The following is a 17142-nucleotide window of genomic DNA, read 5'->3' on the forward strand; positions in this document are numbered from 1 at the left end:
GCTGAGATCTGAAGTATCCTTTGGTTCACATAAAAGGTAACAGTCATGTTTTGTTTTGTTTTCCTAATGTAATATAAAGGGAATGGTATTTCAAGAAAAACTCCAAGGGTTATTTTCAAAACCATCTAAAATGCTTTACCTGGGTTTTCAATTCTTGGGGATGTCCAATTCTGCGAGGGAGGCTGTGTGCTTACATCTCTATACACACATATATAAAGACAAACCCTCTTTATATATATGTCTACATTCTATAGAAAATCCTCCTACACACACACACAGGCTCAGGCTCTCTCCCTCTCACACATGCACATACAGATACACAGAGCATCTAATCCTCTGAGTCACATGACACCCCGCTCAAAGGTAATTTGCTTAGAGTGATTTGTCTGTTTAAAAAAATTCACAGTTCCTCAACAGTAGTTAAAAATCCCAGGTCAGCTGCTGTTTGTGAAATACTGTTCCCCTGTACTTGCATGAGGTAGACTTCCCAACCGGGGAGAGAAAACGATACGTTAAGAAAAAGGGTTATGTCTTTTTCCGTTTTTGAACAGAAGGCCCCTTTTTGCTTTGATCTTCTGGTGCTGCAGATGACTTTGTGGAGGAAGCTTCTGCAGGTGACGTGCCTGGCCACTCTGAGACCTCGGACCTCGCCTCCTGAGGAAACGGTGGTGACAGATAGCCATGGCCACCCCCCACCTCTCGAGGGAACGCGGTGCACGGCTGGGGCTCTGCTTCCTGTCTTCCCTGAGAACCGGCGGGCGGCTGCACCACAGTTTTGTGAGGGCAGTTCGCCACCATGTGCGTGATGCTCTGACAGCAATGGCACTTCTTTGGCTGAGGAGGTAGACTACATTCCTTAGCATGATGATCAAGGCCACCACAGTTGTAGCATCTGCAACAAGAAAAACGAAAAGATCTTAAGAAGGAGCATGTCTCACAAAATAGGTCAGAAGTCGAAAATAAACTAAAATACTCAGACCGTCAAAGAGATCAGCTTATTTTAATACGCCTTCTTAACAACAAACGTGTTGTATTAAACACAAAAGTCAATGAAAAACAAGAGTCTGAAAGCATGAAAGACTAATCACTTCCCTATGTAAATGACTGCTTTAGATTTGACAGTTAGGTTATTGTAAAGGAAACTTAGTCCACTAGAGGGCAGCCACATTCAACAAAAAACAACCAGCTAGCTTGGAAAAGGCAGTTAAAAAACACAGCTGTGGACTAAAATGCAACTCCAACTCAACCAGCAACTGGGAAAATTATAGACCAAATTACGTTTTATGAGTTTACCATTTCTTTGGGTGTTAATTATTTGGCTGTGGAAACCTGTTGAACTGGAAGAATTCTTTCCCATCGCACAAATTAGTGCAGTGAAATCTGATAAATAAGTCAGACATCTATTCTGAATGGTATTTGGGGAATTACCAAGTAATATTAGAACAAGATAGAAAGTGTCTGAATCAGAAGAATGCTGTAAAAGAAAGCTTCTTGATACCTAGATCAGATTAATAAAGGTTGATGCTAGTTCAGGGGTGGGAAAAACTTTCTTTTCTTTCTGTAAGAAGTTAGTTTTCCTTCAGGGTAAATTCTTCTAAATTGAAATAAATATAAATCCATCTTTAATTAATACCTGAATGCACACTGGGGGCACAGCTTGTACTATATGTTTGAAATTCTGACAGCTTCTAAAAGCTGAGAAATTATTAGGAAGCTACATTGCTCAATTTGTCACATTTTCTTTCTTCTAAAATTTTATATTAAAAACAATAAAACACCATCAACTGGAGAGAATAAAATTTTCTATTTATGAAGGTTTTTAACCTACTTGTTGAGTACAAAATTTGCTTACTGATTTGTCTCCAAATGAAATGTTTTATGGGCTTTCTATTTTAAATTTATTTTCCAAATACATTTATGACTCCATAATTCTCATTATGAAATTTACACAATAGGTCACGTTTTTAAAAAATGAGAGCAAAATAGGTGGTAACTGTGAGAATCAGCTTAAGATCATAATGACAAAATAGTTAATTATAATTAATTAGATTTGTGTGTGTGTGAGAGACTAGCAAGCTTAATAACTCATATTACCATATACTTCTAAGACAAACTATTATTAACCTACTGGGAAGTATATGTAGGATACTTATGGTTATGTATTTTATCTTCTGAGATAAGTTATAGAGTGAATTTTTTTTTACTTGGCAAAAACCAGGATAACTAACAGCCTGCTTCTCCAGTTATCAATATTACCTTGCAAATTTTAGAATAATGGATTCACAAGATGGGCCTTTATTCTTTGCAGTAATTAACAAGTATTTATGTCAGGAAAAAAGAAAGCATCATATTTTCAAGTTAACGGGAAAAACTAAGAAATCACTTTTTATGATTAAATTATTTATTGTGTAATTACATACCTTAATAAGTTAATGAAACTATTACAATGCAGATTCAATGTTTTTTTAGCCACGTGTTCTGAGATAATTCAAAATTAAAGAATAAAAATTACTAATGCTTGAAATTCAGGTCCCCAAAATACACTCAAAAATGGCATCTTTGAGAAGTATAAGCATATTACTTATAATAATGTTTTTCCACATAGTTCTATAATGGAAAAGTGAATTCTTAAACTAAATTTGCCCATCTATAAAACAGCTTCTTTTGAATTAAATTCACTTCCTTGAGGATAACATCCACTCAGGAGCTCATTTTTGAAGAGAGAGAAAATAGGTTAAAGGACTGAGTAATAGAGCCAGCCGCTCTCCCACGGACACATCAATTTCATCAGTCACTGTGGTATGTGCACTGCTACCCAATTCAGGGAACCATTTGCCCACTCATTCACCAAGGGGCTGATGTCAGAATTCCATTTTTTCAAATGGGGTCTTCCATCATATTCTAAAGAGGAAGGGAATGCTGAAAGAACAGTAAGTAAAGCAGTATCAGTGAGCGAGAACAGAGTGGGAAAAGTGCAAGCGATGGGGCAGGAAGGAGGGATGAATATAGAAAGGAGTATAATAAAATCCCTGGAAAAGAGAGATGAGAGAAAGGATCAGTAAAGTTTCAAACAGGAGGCCAGAGGGGTAAAGAAAAGTCACAGATCAGAAAGAGTTTCAGAAACTAATCTGGAGAAATGATAACCAACTCTTTGAAGAGATTATCGTTGTTAACTCCGATACAGTCCAACTAAAATCCAGAAATGATACTAATGACATTCATCAAGGCTACAGTTTTCGATTTTACTCTGTCTGAACACTTGTTATCTAATTCAACTGTGTGTCATTCAGCCCAAGACCTGGGAGTGCTGGATCCCAGTCTGAACGTGGGAGGGAGGGGGATGGGCAGAAATGCCATCACAGACCCCAAGAGAGCAGGAGAGCAAAGGATCCAGAGTGGCGGAAGCAATATGCCCACCCTGTACCTCCTGAGGGTAAGAGAGACAGATTCTTAGGCCAACCTTCCAGAAGGCCTCATTTTATTCTGAAAGCTTCCAATCTAAATTCACAACTGGGTATATAGCTTATTCACTCCATAGGATCTGCTCCAAAATACCAAGAGGAGAGTTGGAAAATGCTGATGAACCACAGAGCTAGAAACAGTTAACAGTGCACACATTTTCTGACCTCTATCAAAGCAACCTATTCTTTATGCAGATTTGTTTCTTTTATTATTCTTATATCCAAATTCCTAAGACTGTAAGCCAATTAAACAATAAAAACATTTTAATAATGTTAACTTTTATATATTTTTCCTAAGTACAATGGAAAAAATATTGAGTTTTCAAAAATATTGGTTAATAGTGATTTATGTTTATTAAAAAGGGTTCTTATGGAACAAATACATATTTAACACCAGAAAAAATTTTTTAACACCAGAAAATCTTTCATGTGTATCTTCTGAAATACAAAAGCCAGTATCCCTCCTCGATTACCTTAACTCATGCTAAAAATAAAATAATCTATCCACAGCAGGGCTGAACACACTGTTAACAGAATTAAAATGATAATAATAGGAATAATACTGAGGTTCAATTTATTAAGAGTTTACCATATTCCAGACATTGTGCAAAAGGTTTTTTTAAAATTTTATTTTAATTTATTTATTTTTATTTTTTGGCTGCATTGGGTCTTTGTTGTGGCACGTGGGATCTTCGTTGAGGTATGTGGGTTTTCTCTCTCTTGTTGAGGCACGCGAGCTCTGTAGTTGTGGTGTGCGGGCTTAGTTGCCCCACGGCATGTGGGATCTTAGTTCCCTGACCCAGGGATCGTCCGCTGCATTGGAAGGAGGGTTCTTTAGCACTGGACCACCAGGGAAGTCCCTAAAGGTTTTTAATATGTAATATAAAATTGACTCCTCCCCCAAATCCTATGAAGTAGGTACTAAATATCAATGTTGTGTTGATGAGAAAATTAAGACTCAAGAGAGTATACAGAGAAGGAAATTTGAATTGAAAGTAATAAATTTCACTTGCATTTTCATTATATAAAAACATTATACCCAATGATACTGATGTAAATTTTATTATGTAGAAGTCTAAAAACATATAAGGGTCCTGAATTTAAAACACCAACAAACACACAGATTTGAAGTAGATTTTTCTTGAGACTTGGGTTACTATTCTGTCATTATGGTGTGGGGAAGTGAGCTTCTCTCTTTGAGCTGTTCCATCTAAAGGCTGTAACTAGTCCAGGTCAGACTTTTCACTGCCAAAGCCCAGTTTTTTCCCCCTACCCCTCTTGTACTTTCTTTGTTGAAAGTTTTTGTCTAAAAAAAAAAAAAACAAAAAAAATCAGTAAATAATTTTTCCATTTTCCTTAATCATATGTTTAAGACCATAAATTGGAACTTCAGGTTGATATGCTATAAAACTATCAAACTGACTCAATGAAATTCCAGCCAAAATAAAGAAAATAAATTCCAGTCATTGTGATTATTAGCCCATGAAGCCACACTGTGATGTGAACAATTTATTGAGGCCTCGAAATAAATACTGCAGTGAGATTCTATTGGCTGGAGCAAATGTAAATTGCTCTTGGAGGGAAATTTGACAGCACATTTCAAAATATTAATATGCATACTCTCTGAGCCAGCAACTCTAACGCTAGGAATTTGCCCTACAGGAATATTCATTGATAAGCACAATTATTTGGGTACTAAAATATTAACTAGAGTTTTGTCCATATTGGTTAAAAAATAGAAAAATTAAATGGTAATAATACCACCAACAATAATAAATACTTATAGTCAAAACCAGGTAGTCTGGCTACAGAGTTTTTGCTCTTTACCATTGAGCTACAAATATGTGAAAATGAAAAAGGAAATCAAAGCCCACATATACTGAGAAACACTCTACAGATATTGAAAGGAATGAAGTAAAAGAATATTTTTTAAAATGAGGTAGATCTATATGTATTGACATGGAAAGATCTCCAAGCCAAATTAAGTGAAAAAAGCAAACCACAGAATAATAAACAAAAGATGGTGTAATCTCATTTATGTTTCAAAAACCCTATATAAGTAAATATGCATTTTTAAATGCATGGAAAACCACTGGAAGGATAAACAGTACATTAACTAACAGTGGTTACATATGGAGAGAATACAGGTAAAGGTGAAGGTGAACTTTCATTTTTACTCCATAAATTCTTGCATAGTTTCTTTTTTAAATAACCAGAAAATTTATAGATTATTTATGTAATTGAAAAAGGAAAAAGAGCAATTATAAAGCTGCATTTCCATTTTATAATTTGACCTTCATTATTATTGTCAGTCATCTAACAGTTAACCTGTACATCAGCGATTCTAGAATCATCTTGGAAGCTTTTCAAAAAATACTTATGCCTGGGCCCTACTCCAGACCATTAAATCAGAATCTTTGAAGGCAGACCCCCAGGTATCAGTACTTCTTAAAAAGCTTCCCAGATGATAGTGAGCAGCTACTTGAGGACCACAGCTGTCTGCAGACCTGAGTTTACTGCCGACAACCTTGACCAAGAGAGAGCGCTCTGTAATCCCAACCACAAGGAATGTGGTTCAAAACAGAACACTGAATACTCCCCAAACACTGTTTCAACAGTTCACCGATGCCTTGAAAGGAAGGAGGAAGGAAAGAAGAAGGAAGGAAGGAAGGAAGGAAGGAAGGGAGGGAGGGAGGGAGGGAGGGAGGAAAAAGGTGTGTATAGATCTTGTTTCTTTACTGCAAACTAAAATGATTCCCTGAAACTTATAGCTGTAAGCACAAAAGCCCACAACTTTTTACCATCACTGATTCCTGCTTATTTTGTAAGGAAAACACTGGAAAAATCTACTGAGTTTAGCTTCACAAGTAGTTTCTCTGTTTCTGAGGTTATTACTCAGTTCTTAGTTCATCAATCAAGGATGGGTTCAATGGGGAGGCACCCATGTCATCAAAACAGGTGATAATTTACAGCTCTTGAATCAATTGCTCCATTCTCTAAACTTCACCATCATTACCAATTAACATTTATTGATTTCCCATAATAACTCTATTAATTCTCCATCTTCTGTTGCCTCCATCTACAGTAATTCTCAAAACCATATAAACTTATTTCCTATAGAGATACTCCTGCAAACATTTCTAATGGCCAAATTCTTCTGGCTATTACATACAAATGAATATAAACATAATAAAAAGATCTCTGCTTTTTATAAAATCTGTTAGCCATGGAATTTTTAAAACCTCTAATATTTAAACTACATTTCAGCTAAAACAGCACCATTGATAAAGTTACTACTGCCCACTCTTCTTTAAACTAAGAGAAAAATAAAGTGCATAATGGATGGTTTAAAATCTGCTTATTAGTTAGACCACCCTAAGGATTGGTTTTCAATATTATTTTTAAAAAGCAAAATTTAGTCAGTATAACTGCCATTCAGTTCTTTCTGGTGAACAACTGCTAGATGTTTGGATGGCTCTCTATGGCCTAGTGTTAGTCATAGTAAGCAAGGGTCAGTCTGGTGCGGATGGAACTAATGTGAACTCAGAACTCTAAGCTGCTGGCAGAGGAAATGAATACTCTGTGCCTCCTCCAAACCTCAGTGCTCAGACCATTTACTAAACTGATACGGGGTTTGCACTGAGTTCAAAGGGTATTTTTTACTTACCAACTACTAACCTATTTTTTTTTTTTTTTTTTGCGGTATGCGGGCCTCCCACTGCTGTGGCCTCTCCCGCTGCGGAGCACAGGCTCCGGACGCGCAGGCCCAGCGGCCATGGCTCACGGGCCCAGCCGCCCCGCGGCATATGGGATCCTCCCAGACCGGGGCACGAACCCGCATCCCCTGCATCGGCAGGCGGACTCTCAACCACTGCGCCACCAGGGAGGCCCTACTAACCTCTTTTACCATCCGGTTCTATGATGTGCAATTACCTAGATACCTTGCCTATCAGTGGGGATTCAACTGCTTATAATACCCATGCAATCATTTTCATAAACTCAAATGAAAAACAAAAAAACACTTAAGAATATCTACAGTGAGTACAACTTTGTACTAGATACTAATAAAATGTATGTGCATAGTTGGCTGGACGGTAATATATACATACATATGTGTATATATATGTATATAAAATCTTGTTTGATGTCTTTGCCTGACTGCTTTTTGGATTGTCTTATGTTTATTAGTTTTTGGACACTCTCTCTGATTAATGCCACGGTCTGTCGTCTGTATCATAACACCAGCTAAAAATGCCCCACAGTATCTTGACAACCAGCTAAAATATAGTAATAGTTCTATTCACAAACCTTTCATCATCTTATAAAAACAAGAAGATAAGATGGAAAAATGTGGGGGACAGATGTGATGAATGGTGGTGCAGGGTCAAAAGAAGCAGGGATGGAACATATAACAGTTTTTAAAGAGTAGAGGACATGAAAGGGAGAGAAATCACTGGAGGAACTGGGGAAAAGGGAGCCTTTTTCATGTAAGGGCCCTTCCACCACACGGAAGGCATCAGGCATTTTTGTATTTCATTCCATTATGTTTAAAAATAGAGTCAGAAAGTAAATTGGGAGATGCCAGGGACCTGGGAGTCGGGGGTGGGGAGGGGAACGGGGAGTTAGTGTTTAAAAGGGATAGAGTTTCAGTTTAGGAAGGTGAAACATTTGGGAGATGGATGATGGTGAGAGTTGCACAACAATGTGAATGTACTTAGTGCCACTGAACTGTATAGTTAAATATGGTTAGAAAAATATGTTTCATATTATGTGACTTTTACCACAATAAAAAAAATTACTTGTAGGTTATTTGGCAATTCCACAGAACAATAATCGTTTGTTGAGAATTTGCTACTTTGCACCACAACTTGAGAAGGAGTATAATAATGAATTCTAGGTCATAAATTAAATCTGTATTTGAAATAGAAATGTTATCTCTCTTTTAGGTGACAAAGGACATCCCACACAGGTAATCCCTTCTGGCTAATGGAAAAGTTGAAAAAACAAGGAGAAAAACGGACTCAAATACAGGTAACTTAATGCTTTCCAATTTCTTGGGAGTAAAAGCAGTCTGTTGTAAAATAGGACCCAATCTTACATGCAGTGGGCACTCTGCCAGCACGGCTTGCATGATCCCAACACAGCTAGGGAGGAGTGTCCAGGTCAGGACAACACACACACACACACACACACACACTCACACACACACAAGCCACATGTATTTTTGAAATGGCAGTGTTACAACTATCCAAACTGCTGGTTCCTTGCTGGAACCAAGGTCAATGTATCTACCATATTTGATCTCATTGACCTTTAAGGTATAGTGTTTTTAGAAGGTTAGTGCAGGTATTAAATATGAAGGAAAGACATTCAAAATTTAACTTATCTTGAGATGGTTGAAATTAGGTATTTACGTAGATGGAAGAATCAGATTATAATAATCTGATTACAGCAATCTGGAAATGTTGGTTCATTTATCTGTCACAGCAGCCTTGCTTGGAAACGTAAAGCCCCAGGGCCGCTTGGTTTCTACTACACCATTTCACATTCACCAGTGTCACAGGTGGAACATCTGCTGTAAATAAGCACTGGTTTGGCCTGAAGAAGGACAATTCCACTACTGCTTTTGTGTCAACTTTTATAAATGTGTTTTCCTGCTCATCACATGATTTCTTTTAGGCTCTGGCTCAGGAAACCAGCCTTATTTTTATGGTTGACATTATTTCACAAATCATTCTAAAGTGATCTTTATATTGTACATTGAATATTTTCATTATTAAACATTTGGTCAGAGGCACAAGAAATTTTAAAAGACAAATTTCATTATGATTACTTGATAGGTGAAACAGTAATTTGTAATCTAGAGAAGTAGATGTAAACATCAAAACAATATATGAGAAAATTTAAACACATAGTAAAAATACCTAAGGGTTAAAAAACCTTAGGTATTCAAATGAGGACTGCAAAATTAAAAAGTGACTCGCTCATATTTTGTTACACACACCTCCTCCATTAAAGCATAGAAGGAAGAGACAGCATGAGAAATTTCAAAGGGAAGAATGATGTATAGAGGTCAAGAATCAATTTTAGTGCCATGACTGATGAACTGCACAGAGGAAGGTTAGATAACAGTTCCAGATTTATGCTGGTTATTTGCAAGCTGGAAGCAAAAAGAGGGCTGGATTAAAAGATGCAATCCTGGAGCTTCCCTGGTGGTGCAGTGGTTAAGAATCTGCCTCCCAATGCAGGGGACACGGGTTAGAGCCCTGGTCCGGGAAGATCCTACGTGCTGCGGAGCAACTAAGCCCATGCACCACAATTACTGAGCCTATGCTCTAGAGCCCGCGAGCCACAACTACTGAGCCCTCGTGCCACAAATACTGAAGCTCACACTCCTAGAGCCCGTGCTCTGCAACAAGAGAAGCCACCGCAATGAGAAGCCCCCGCTCGCTGCAACTAGAGAAAGCCAGTGCACGGCAACGAAGACCCAATGCAGCCAAAAAAAAAAAAAAAAAAAAAAAAGATACAATCCTAGTTTTAGCCAAATTAGTTATTGTTGTTGTTGTTATTTAGCCAAATTGGTTATTTAAAGCTTTGACGTTACCATGGCTTAATTACCTCTGATGCCAGTAATAATGATGGTAGCATTTGAGTTTCTATGAAGATAGTGTTAAAACAACACCCTATTGTTGTATTAGTGAATTAATATTTTTACTATTAACACTGAATTGTTGCTATATTCCTGAATTAAGAAGAACTATGTGTAAACTTTCCACTTTGACAATGTTTATATGAGTAGCATTAAAATATATTTATAGAGGACCTGTCGTCCTAGAGCACGTTGCTTGGTGTGATCTACCCAAAACGTACCCTCAGGATTAATTCACGTGCAAGATGCAAAAGAAGACTGTGCCAAACCATCTCTATCTCTACAGCTACTCAGGAATCAGAAGGAGTTAAAACTATTCTGCTGAAATCACCAAGGAAAGGCTTCGAACAATCGATAAATTTGATCTCCCATTCCAGCACCAGCTACTGCTGAGGAAAATGATGAAGTACAGATGAGATGTAAATGACCTCTGTTCACTTCCCCCTCTAGCCCAATGGGTCTTCCTGTGACTGGCTATATATTGCTCTTTGCCAAGAATCAGCAGTTCTTAAATTGTTTACCATGTACATACATAGGTAGGTAGGTGAAAGCTGAACAAGGAAAATTGCTACTATGTTCAGATAACCTCTATAAACTGTGATATTATCTCCTCTCTGTAGAGGTCTCATCTTGAAAATTAAAGCCATGTCAGGGATTCTTGGCCTCATGGCTACTTCTTTTTTTCCCTCCTTACTGGTTGCAGTTGCCCTCCACATCATCCCAGCTTTTCATATGACTAAAGATTGATGGTCAAGCTGCTAAGGCATCCTTGCACATCTTTCCTCTCATCACTGATTCCTTAAGGAATTTTGTTTCCCTACGTGAACATTTTAAAGCTGTGACTCTGTGAACACACAGCCACTAGTATAAAAAGAGACAGCTGTGGAGCCAAGGATGGAGGTAAAAACTGAAGGTAGGTATGAGAAGAGCAGGTAGGCCCTTGGACGGAGCCAAGCCATGCCCAAATACTCTTAATAAGTGCAAACCATTAGGACTAGATTCTACACATTAACAAATTTATGTGTGCATATTCTATAAGCCAAACTATGGCTTGCCTTGAATACAATTCCTTTAGCATTTGAACAATGGAGTTTTCATCTCCTTTGGTCATCCTTTAAATTTGGCTGGTAAAGTTTACATGAAGAATTTGGTTTTCTCTCAGTGGGACAAAAGAAACAAAGCCACTAAAGAATTTTTCTGTGTTTCTCTAACAAAAAAAAAAAAAATTTTTTTTTTTTGTCTGTGCTGCGCAGCCTTGCAGGCTCTCAGTTCCCCAGCCAGGGATTGAACCCAGGCCACAGCAGTGAAAGCCCAGAATCCTAACCACTAGGCCACCAGGGAACTCCCTAACAAAAAAATTCTTGACAAATATACTGGTAGGTGTGGTGAAAGGAGGTAAGCTTCTTTGGATGATACTTGATCTTGAAACTCTAAAAATGTATGTATTTCAGAAAACAAAGAAACATTTAAAATTATGAGACCTACAAGTGGCAAAGTGTTATTTATCACACTGAGTGTGAAGTTCTCTTTATGTTTTATGTTTATAATTTAATTGAACACAACATATGTGTAAGGAAAAAGTTGTGCTTCCCTGGAAAACTGTGCATTGCTTAGACCTAGCATTCACAATTATGGATTATCTGATTCTGACTGTATGGGAGTTATCTTACAGCTCTTTAAATCGCCGATAATTGCAAAGTTATTCTTGCCCGTGGAGTAGCAAATTCTGCCCTGTCAGGTTCAATTTACTTCCCTTTCCCATGTGGAAAAAGCTAGTGTTGCTTCCATTTGCATAATTTCAATATTCCTCAACTACAAATGTGTCTGTTCTTTGGATTCTCCTTTGAAAAGGTTATAACATCTGCTTGTTTCCCTCATTTGAGTTAAATAAAATCTTTAACACTTGCTCATTTTGTATCTGTATGAGAGTCATGATGTTACCTTTTTTGAAAACTGTCCTATAATTTTTATACAATAAATCTATCCCAGATAAGCCACTGCATGAGATGCAAAGATCATTATGACATAATGATGACCTTGTTCTTTAAGCACATAAAATCTAGAAAAGAGATCAGATAAATGCACAACTAACTTTAAGTCTCAGGGTTATTGGACCCAATTTACGTTTTTGTGTTTCTTCTCAGTGATCTTTTTTTTTCCTATACCTTGAAACACTTTGCTCTTTCATAATCCTGGGAATTACATCCAACTATGTATGATAAGGAGCTGAAAATAGTATGAAAATTTAATTTTTTCCACAGAAGACATACAAATGGCCAACAGATACATGAAAAGGTGCTAATCACTAATCATCAGGGAAATGTAAATCAAAACCACAATGAGATATCACCTTACACCTATTAGAATGGCTGTCATCAAAAAGACAAGGGATAACAAGTATTGATGAGGACGTGAAGAAAAGAGAACCCTCGTGAACTACTGGTGGGAATGTACATTGGTGCAGCCACAGTGGAAAACAGTACGAAGAGTCTTCAAAAAATTAAAAATAGAACTACCATAGGATCCAGCAATTCCACTTTTGGGTATAGACCCAAGGGAAATGAAATCCTTATCTTGAAAAGATATCTGCACCCCCATGTTCACTGTAACATTATTTAAAATAGCCAAGACATAGAAACAACCTAAGTGTTCATCGATGGATGAATGGATAAAGAAAATGTGGCATTTTTGTATATACAATGGAATATTATTCAACCATAAGAAAGAATGGAATCCTGCCATTTGCAACAACATGGGTGAACCTCAGACGCATTATGCTGAGTGTAATAAGTCAGACACTGAAAGACAAATACTTATATGTTGAATCTAAAAAAAAAGTCGACCTCATAGAAAGAGAGAATAGAAAAGTGGTTGCCAGGGGTTGGAGTGTGGGAGAAATAGGGAGAGGTTGGAAAAAGTATACAAACTCTCAAGCTGTAAGATGAATAAGGTCTGAGGATCTAATGTATAACATGGTGACTACAGATGATAATATTGTACTGTATAATTGAAATTTGCCAAGAGAGTAGAACTTAAATATTCTTACAAAAGAAAAGATAAAGATGTGAGGTGGGCTTCCCTGGTGGCGCAGTGGTTGAGAGTCCGCCTGTTGATGCAGGGGACACGGGTTCGTGCTCCGGTCCGGGAGGATCCCACATGCCGCGGAGCGGCTGGGCCCGTGAGCCATGGCTGCTGAGCCTGCGTGTCCGGGGCCTGTGCTCCGCAACGGGAGAGGCCGCAACGGTGAGAAGTCCACATACCGCAAAAAAAAAAAAAAAAAAAAAAAAAAAAAAGACGTGAGGTGATGGACGTGTTAATTAACTAGATGGGAGGAATTCTTTTGCTGTGTATACGTATATCAAATCATCACAATGTACACTTTAAAAGTCTTACAATTTTACCTGTTGACTATACGTCAATAAAGCTGGGGTGGGGAGGGGGCTTAGAATATTTCTCTTACAGAACTTCAGGCCACCTTAATGGTTTTTCTCTTCTCTAATATTTTATGTAACTTTCCTACTTCCCAATTCACTATGATGGAAACTTGTTGAAACAAAGGTCAGGAAACTTCAGCACTTGTTTTTAGCTCTACTGCTAACTAACTCTCCATCTCACTTGCAAGATGGTGCTAAGATTTGAATTCTCTTGATTGTCTCCCAATTTAAACTGTCTATGATCTTGGTATCTCTCTACACTCACAACTCACAACTCAGCCTGATGTCATGACTTTATCTGAGAAATATTTGCCAGCCCCATAGTGGGCAATGGGAGGTAGAAGAGACCCAAATTTATCTAGAGTTGGGGTTGGAAAGGTGGATGGTGGGGAGGGACAAAAGGATGAGGAGGACAAGTTTTCTCATAAAAGCTTTATTGAAATGAGTTGGTCCAAGCTGGGAGGAGAGGCACCTGAGACCAGAAGCAACTCAGAGAAAGAAAAAACAAGGGGGGGGGGATTTTAAATACCTAGATGCAATAGTCTAGATCTTCTCTAATTTTATAACCCTAAGTATCAGTTATGCTACATGTTCATTTGGAATTGAGATTATATGTCATTACTCAATTGCCCCATGCAATCCTGGTGTTCAAAAACTGTTTGCAGAGAACCTAACCTGCTTAACATTATTTTGATCTGCCTCCAGAGAAATCTATTAATTATACAATTAAATAATTTTCTGACAACTGGCAAATATAACCATATTGAATTTAAGGCTTTCACAGAAAAAAAAGAGAAAATTTAAAAATGATGTGATCATCTAGAGGGATGATAAAATAGTGAAATAAATCATCGCTATTTCAACATCCTTGTTATTGCATTGCCCAAAGTTTCGTCTGATCTTTCCAGAAGGTATAAAAGACATCAGGAGACAGGACTTCTGTTGTCTTTTTCTTTTTAACTCTTCATTGAACACAGTTGAGAATTCAGAAATTTTCATTTTCTGTCCATAACAGCAAAGAGAAGAAAATTATAGAAGATATTTCACAATTGTTATTGTTAGATGAAAAAGAACACAAATACAAAAAGACAGACAGTAATACTCCAGACTCTAATGATGATGATGAAATTAATCATATAAGCTAAATCTCAGATTATGAGTCTTCACATAATATATCCTAGAAATATATTTTATCAAACTCAAGAATCAATGAGTGAACAATATATTTCTATGGACAAAAAGGAAATCTGTTATTCAGTTAGTCCTTCAAGGAGAATGTCATCATGCAGTATTTTTTTTGACAAGATATGTTTACTAAAAAGGACATGTAACAGGACGCTTTCACCTTTTATCAAGCTTGTGCTAGGGAATTTACTTGATATGATTCATAAGTAGATAAATGCTGAAGGCACTGACTGAAAGGAGATAAACAGCACAGAAATGAAAAAGCTCATCGAATTGATCATTCTAATCAATATCTAAAATGAAAATATTTTGTTGCTACTGATGAGGAAAATGACCACCCTCTCTTCAACAAAATTACGAGCCATAAAAGTTTTCAAAGCACTGTATTTTGATGATAGAAGTGCAAGAAAAACCAGAGGTAATAAAAGCTGGACTCTTAGAAATATATTTGAAATCTAGATCATTATTTATAAGATAGCTATGTTCCTGGCTCAGCTATGAGCAATTACTTTCATTCAAAGGATACTGCCAATTTTGGATGTGTATATCTTTTTTTTTTTTAACAAGGATTTTTATTTTTGCCAGTCTGACAGGTAAAAAAGAATACTTTTTTTTGGATGTGTATATCTTCACACCAGAAAAATATGGAATAAAATTTGGGTCTGTTACATTTAAATTCTTATTAATTTCGAATCCAGTTGTTTTTCACAACATCCTTTTATTTTTATATCTGTAAACTACCTGTAAAATGATTTTTAAAATATGTTTTACAAGAGTCCACTAAACTCAGATAGTAACTGGTGATGACTATTCTTCCTGGTATATTGGCAGCTAATAAAACATAGAGTTTGACAAATGGTGTAAGAGAAAGAAAGTGTTAACATCTTTTCAAGAGGAGACATGGTCACAATTATTGGGAGCAATAGGAATGGCTTTGTAAAGGAGTTGACCTGGCTACAACAAGCTAGTTAAAGGCTATTTAAAATGAGTAAGGTTTGTTTAGATAGAAGAGAAAACATGCCATTTGAATATATGGCATGAATAAGAAAACAGAAGTGGAAACCTGGAGGATATGTCTAGGAAGGCAATTAATTGGCTAGCTTGCAGAAGCAAATGGAGGGTATCCCTGGTGGCACAGTGGTAGTGGTTAAGAGTCCGCCTGCCAGTGTAGGGGACACAGGTTCGAGCCCTGGTCCAGGAGGATCCCACATGCCATAGAGCAACTGAGCCAGTGCGTCAGAGCCCGTGAGCCACAACTACTGAGCCCATGTGCTACATACTGAGGCCCGCATGCCTAGAGCCCGTGCTCCGCAACAACAGAAGCCACCGCAATGAGAAGCCCATGAACTGCAGCGAAGAATAGCCCCTGCTCGCTGCAACTAGAGAAAGCCCACGCGCAGCAATGAAGACCCAATGCAGCCAAAAATAAATAAATAAAATAAATAAACTTATTTAAAAAAAGCAAATGGAAACCAAGATTACGAAGCAGAATATTAAATATATTTTATAGTTTAATATTTTTTTAATCTTTCATCTTAGAGATGAAAAAATTGAGTTTCAAAGCTGACACATGCATTGCTCATGACCACAAACCTAATAATGGATAGCCCAGGATTTCACCTTATAACTCCAGTGATGCACGATAAATCACTTAATCTCTCTGGGTTTCCTCATCCATAAATAAGTTTCATCATTCAGGAATCCTTTTTAAAGATGATAATGATTCTCACTTACTTCACAGGGTTGCCGTTGGTCTCAAGTGAAATAAATATTTTAAAATGCTTTACAAACTACAAAGCTCTTTATAAATGGTAGGTACAATTTCTTTCCCTACCCCAATCTTAGATATTATATTCCTGAAGCACTTCCACTCCACTGGTGGTGAGATAAGTAATGGTAGAAGAACTGAAGTTCTCATGAATTACAGTGGGAGAAAACAAAAACAAATAACAGGAAAAGCTTAAAATATCTTTCCATTTTCAAGAATAGTAAAGAGAACAAACTAAATAGCCTAATAATGATATATTGCTTATCTTATGAATGCTCTATAATTAATTTGCATTTACCATTCCTTGTCCACTGGGATTTTCTTTACCATCTCCTACTCTGCATTTTGATGAGTAAACTAATTTGATTTGTTGCAGATGCCAAGCATTTTTTCTTATATGTAGGTAACTGTTGAAATGTTCAGTATTTTTCTGATTTATAACTTGGAGTCCCTAAAAATCAAATCTAGAGTAACTTTGTTTTAATAAATTCTATCAGAAAATTTTGTAGATGAAGAAAATTATAAAGACACTAATCTGTATATAATACAGCTTTATGTATGAGAAATTTGCTCACTATTCCTATATTCTATAAACTACTCTTTCATCTAGCTCTTAGGACACTCTTTATATTGCTTTTCTTTCTA

At 37.0% G+C, this 17142-nt stretch overlaps 1 protein-coding gene across 1 annotated transcript in view; it reads right to left on the reverse strand.

Annotated features, from left to right (window-relative positions):
* Positions 1–525: 525 nt before the first annotated feature.
* The window catches only part of LIN28B (lin-28 homolog B), a gene marked incomplete at both ends in the record, with an annotated part of 120213 nt that continues 103596 nt past the window's right edge, over positions 526–17142 (reverse strand). Inside the window, one exon of the mRNA XM_082634009.1 lies at positions 526–892. Coding sequence (XP_082490135.1) covers positions 526–892 — 367 coding nt within the window. The remainder of the gene's footprint in view (positions 893–17142) is intronic.

Source organism: Mesoplodon mirus (genome assembly GCF_964341445.2).
Source record: "Mesoplodon mirus genome assembly, chromosome: 10".
In the NCBI taxonomy this organism is placed as follows: Eukaryota; Metazoa; Chordata; class Mammalia; order Artiodactyla; family Ziphiidae; genus Mesoplodon; species Mesoplodon mirus.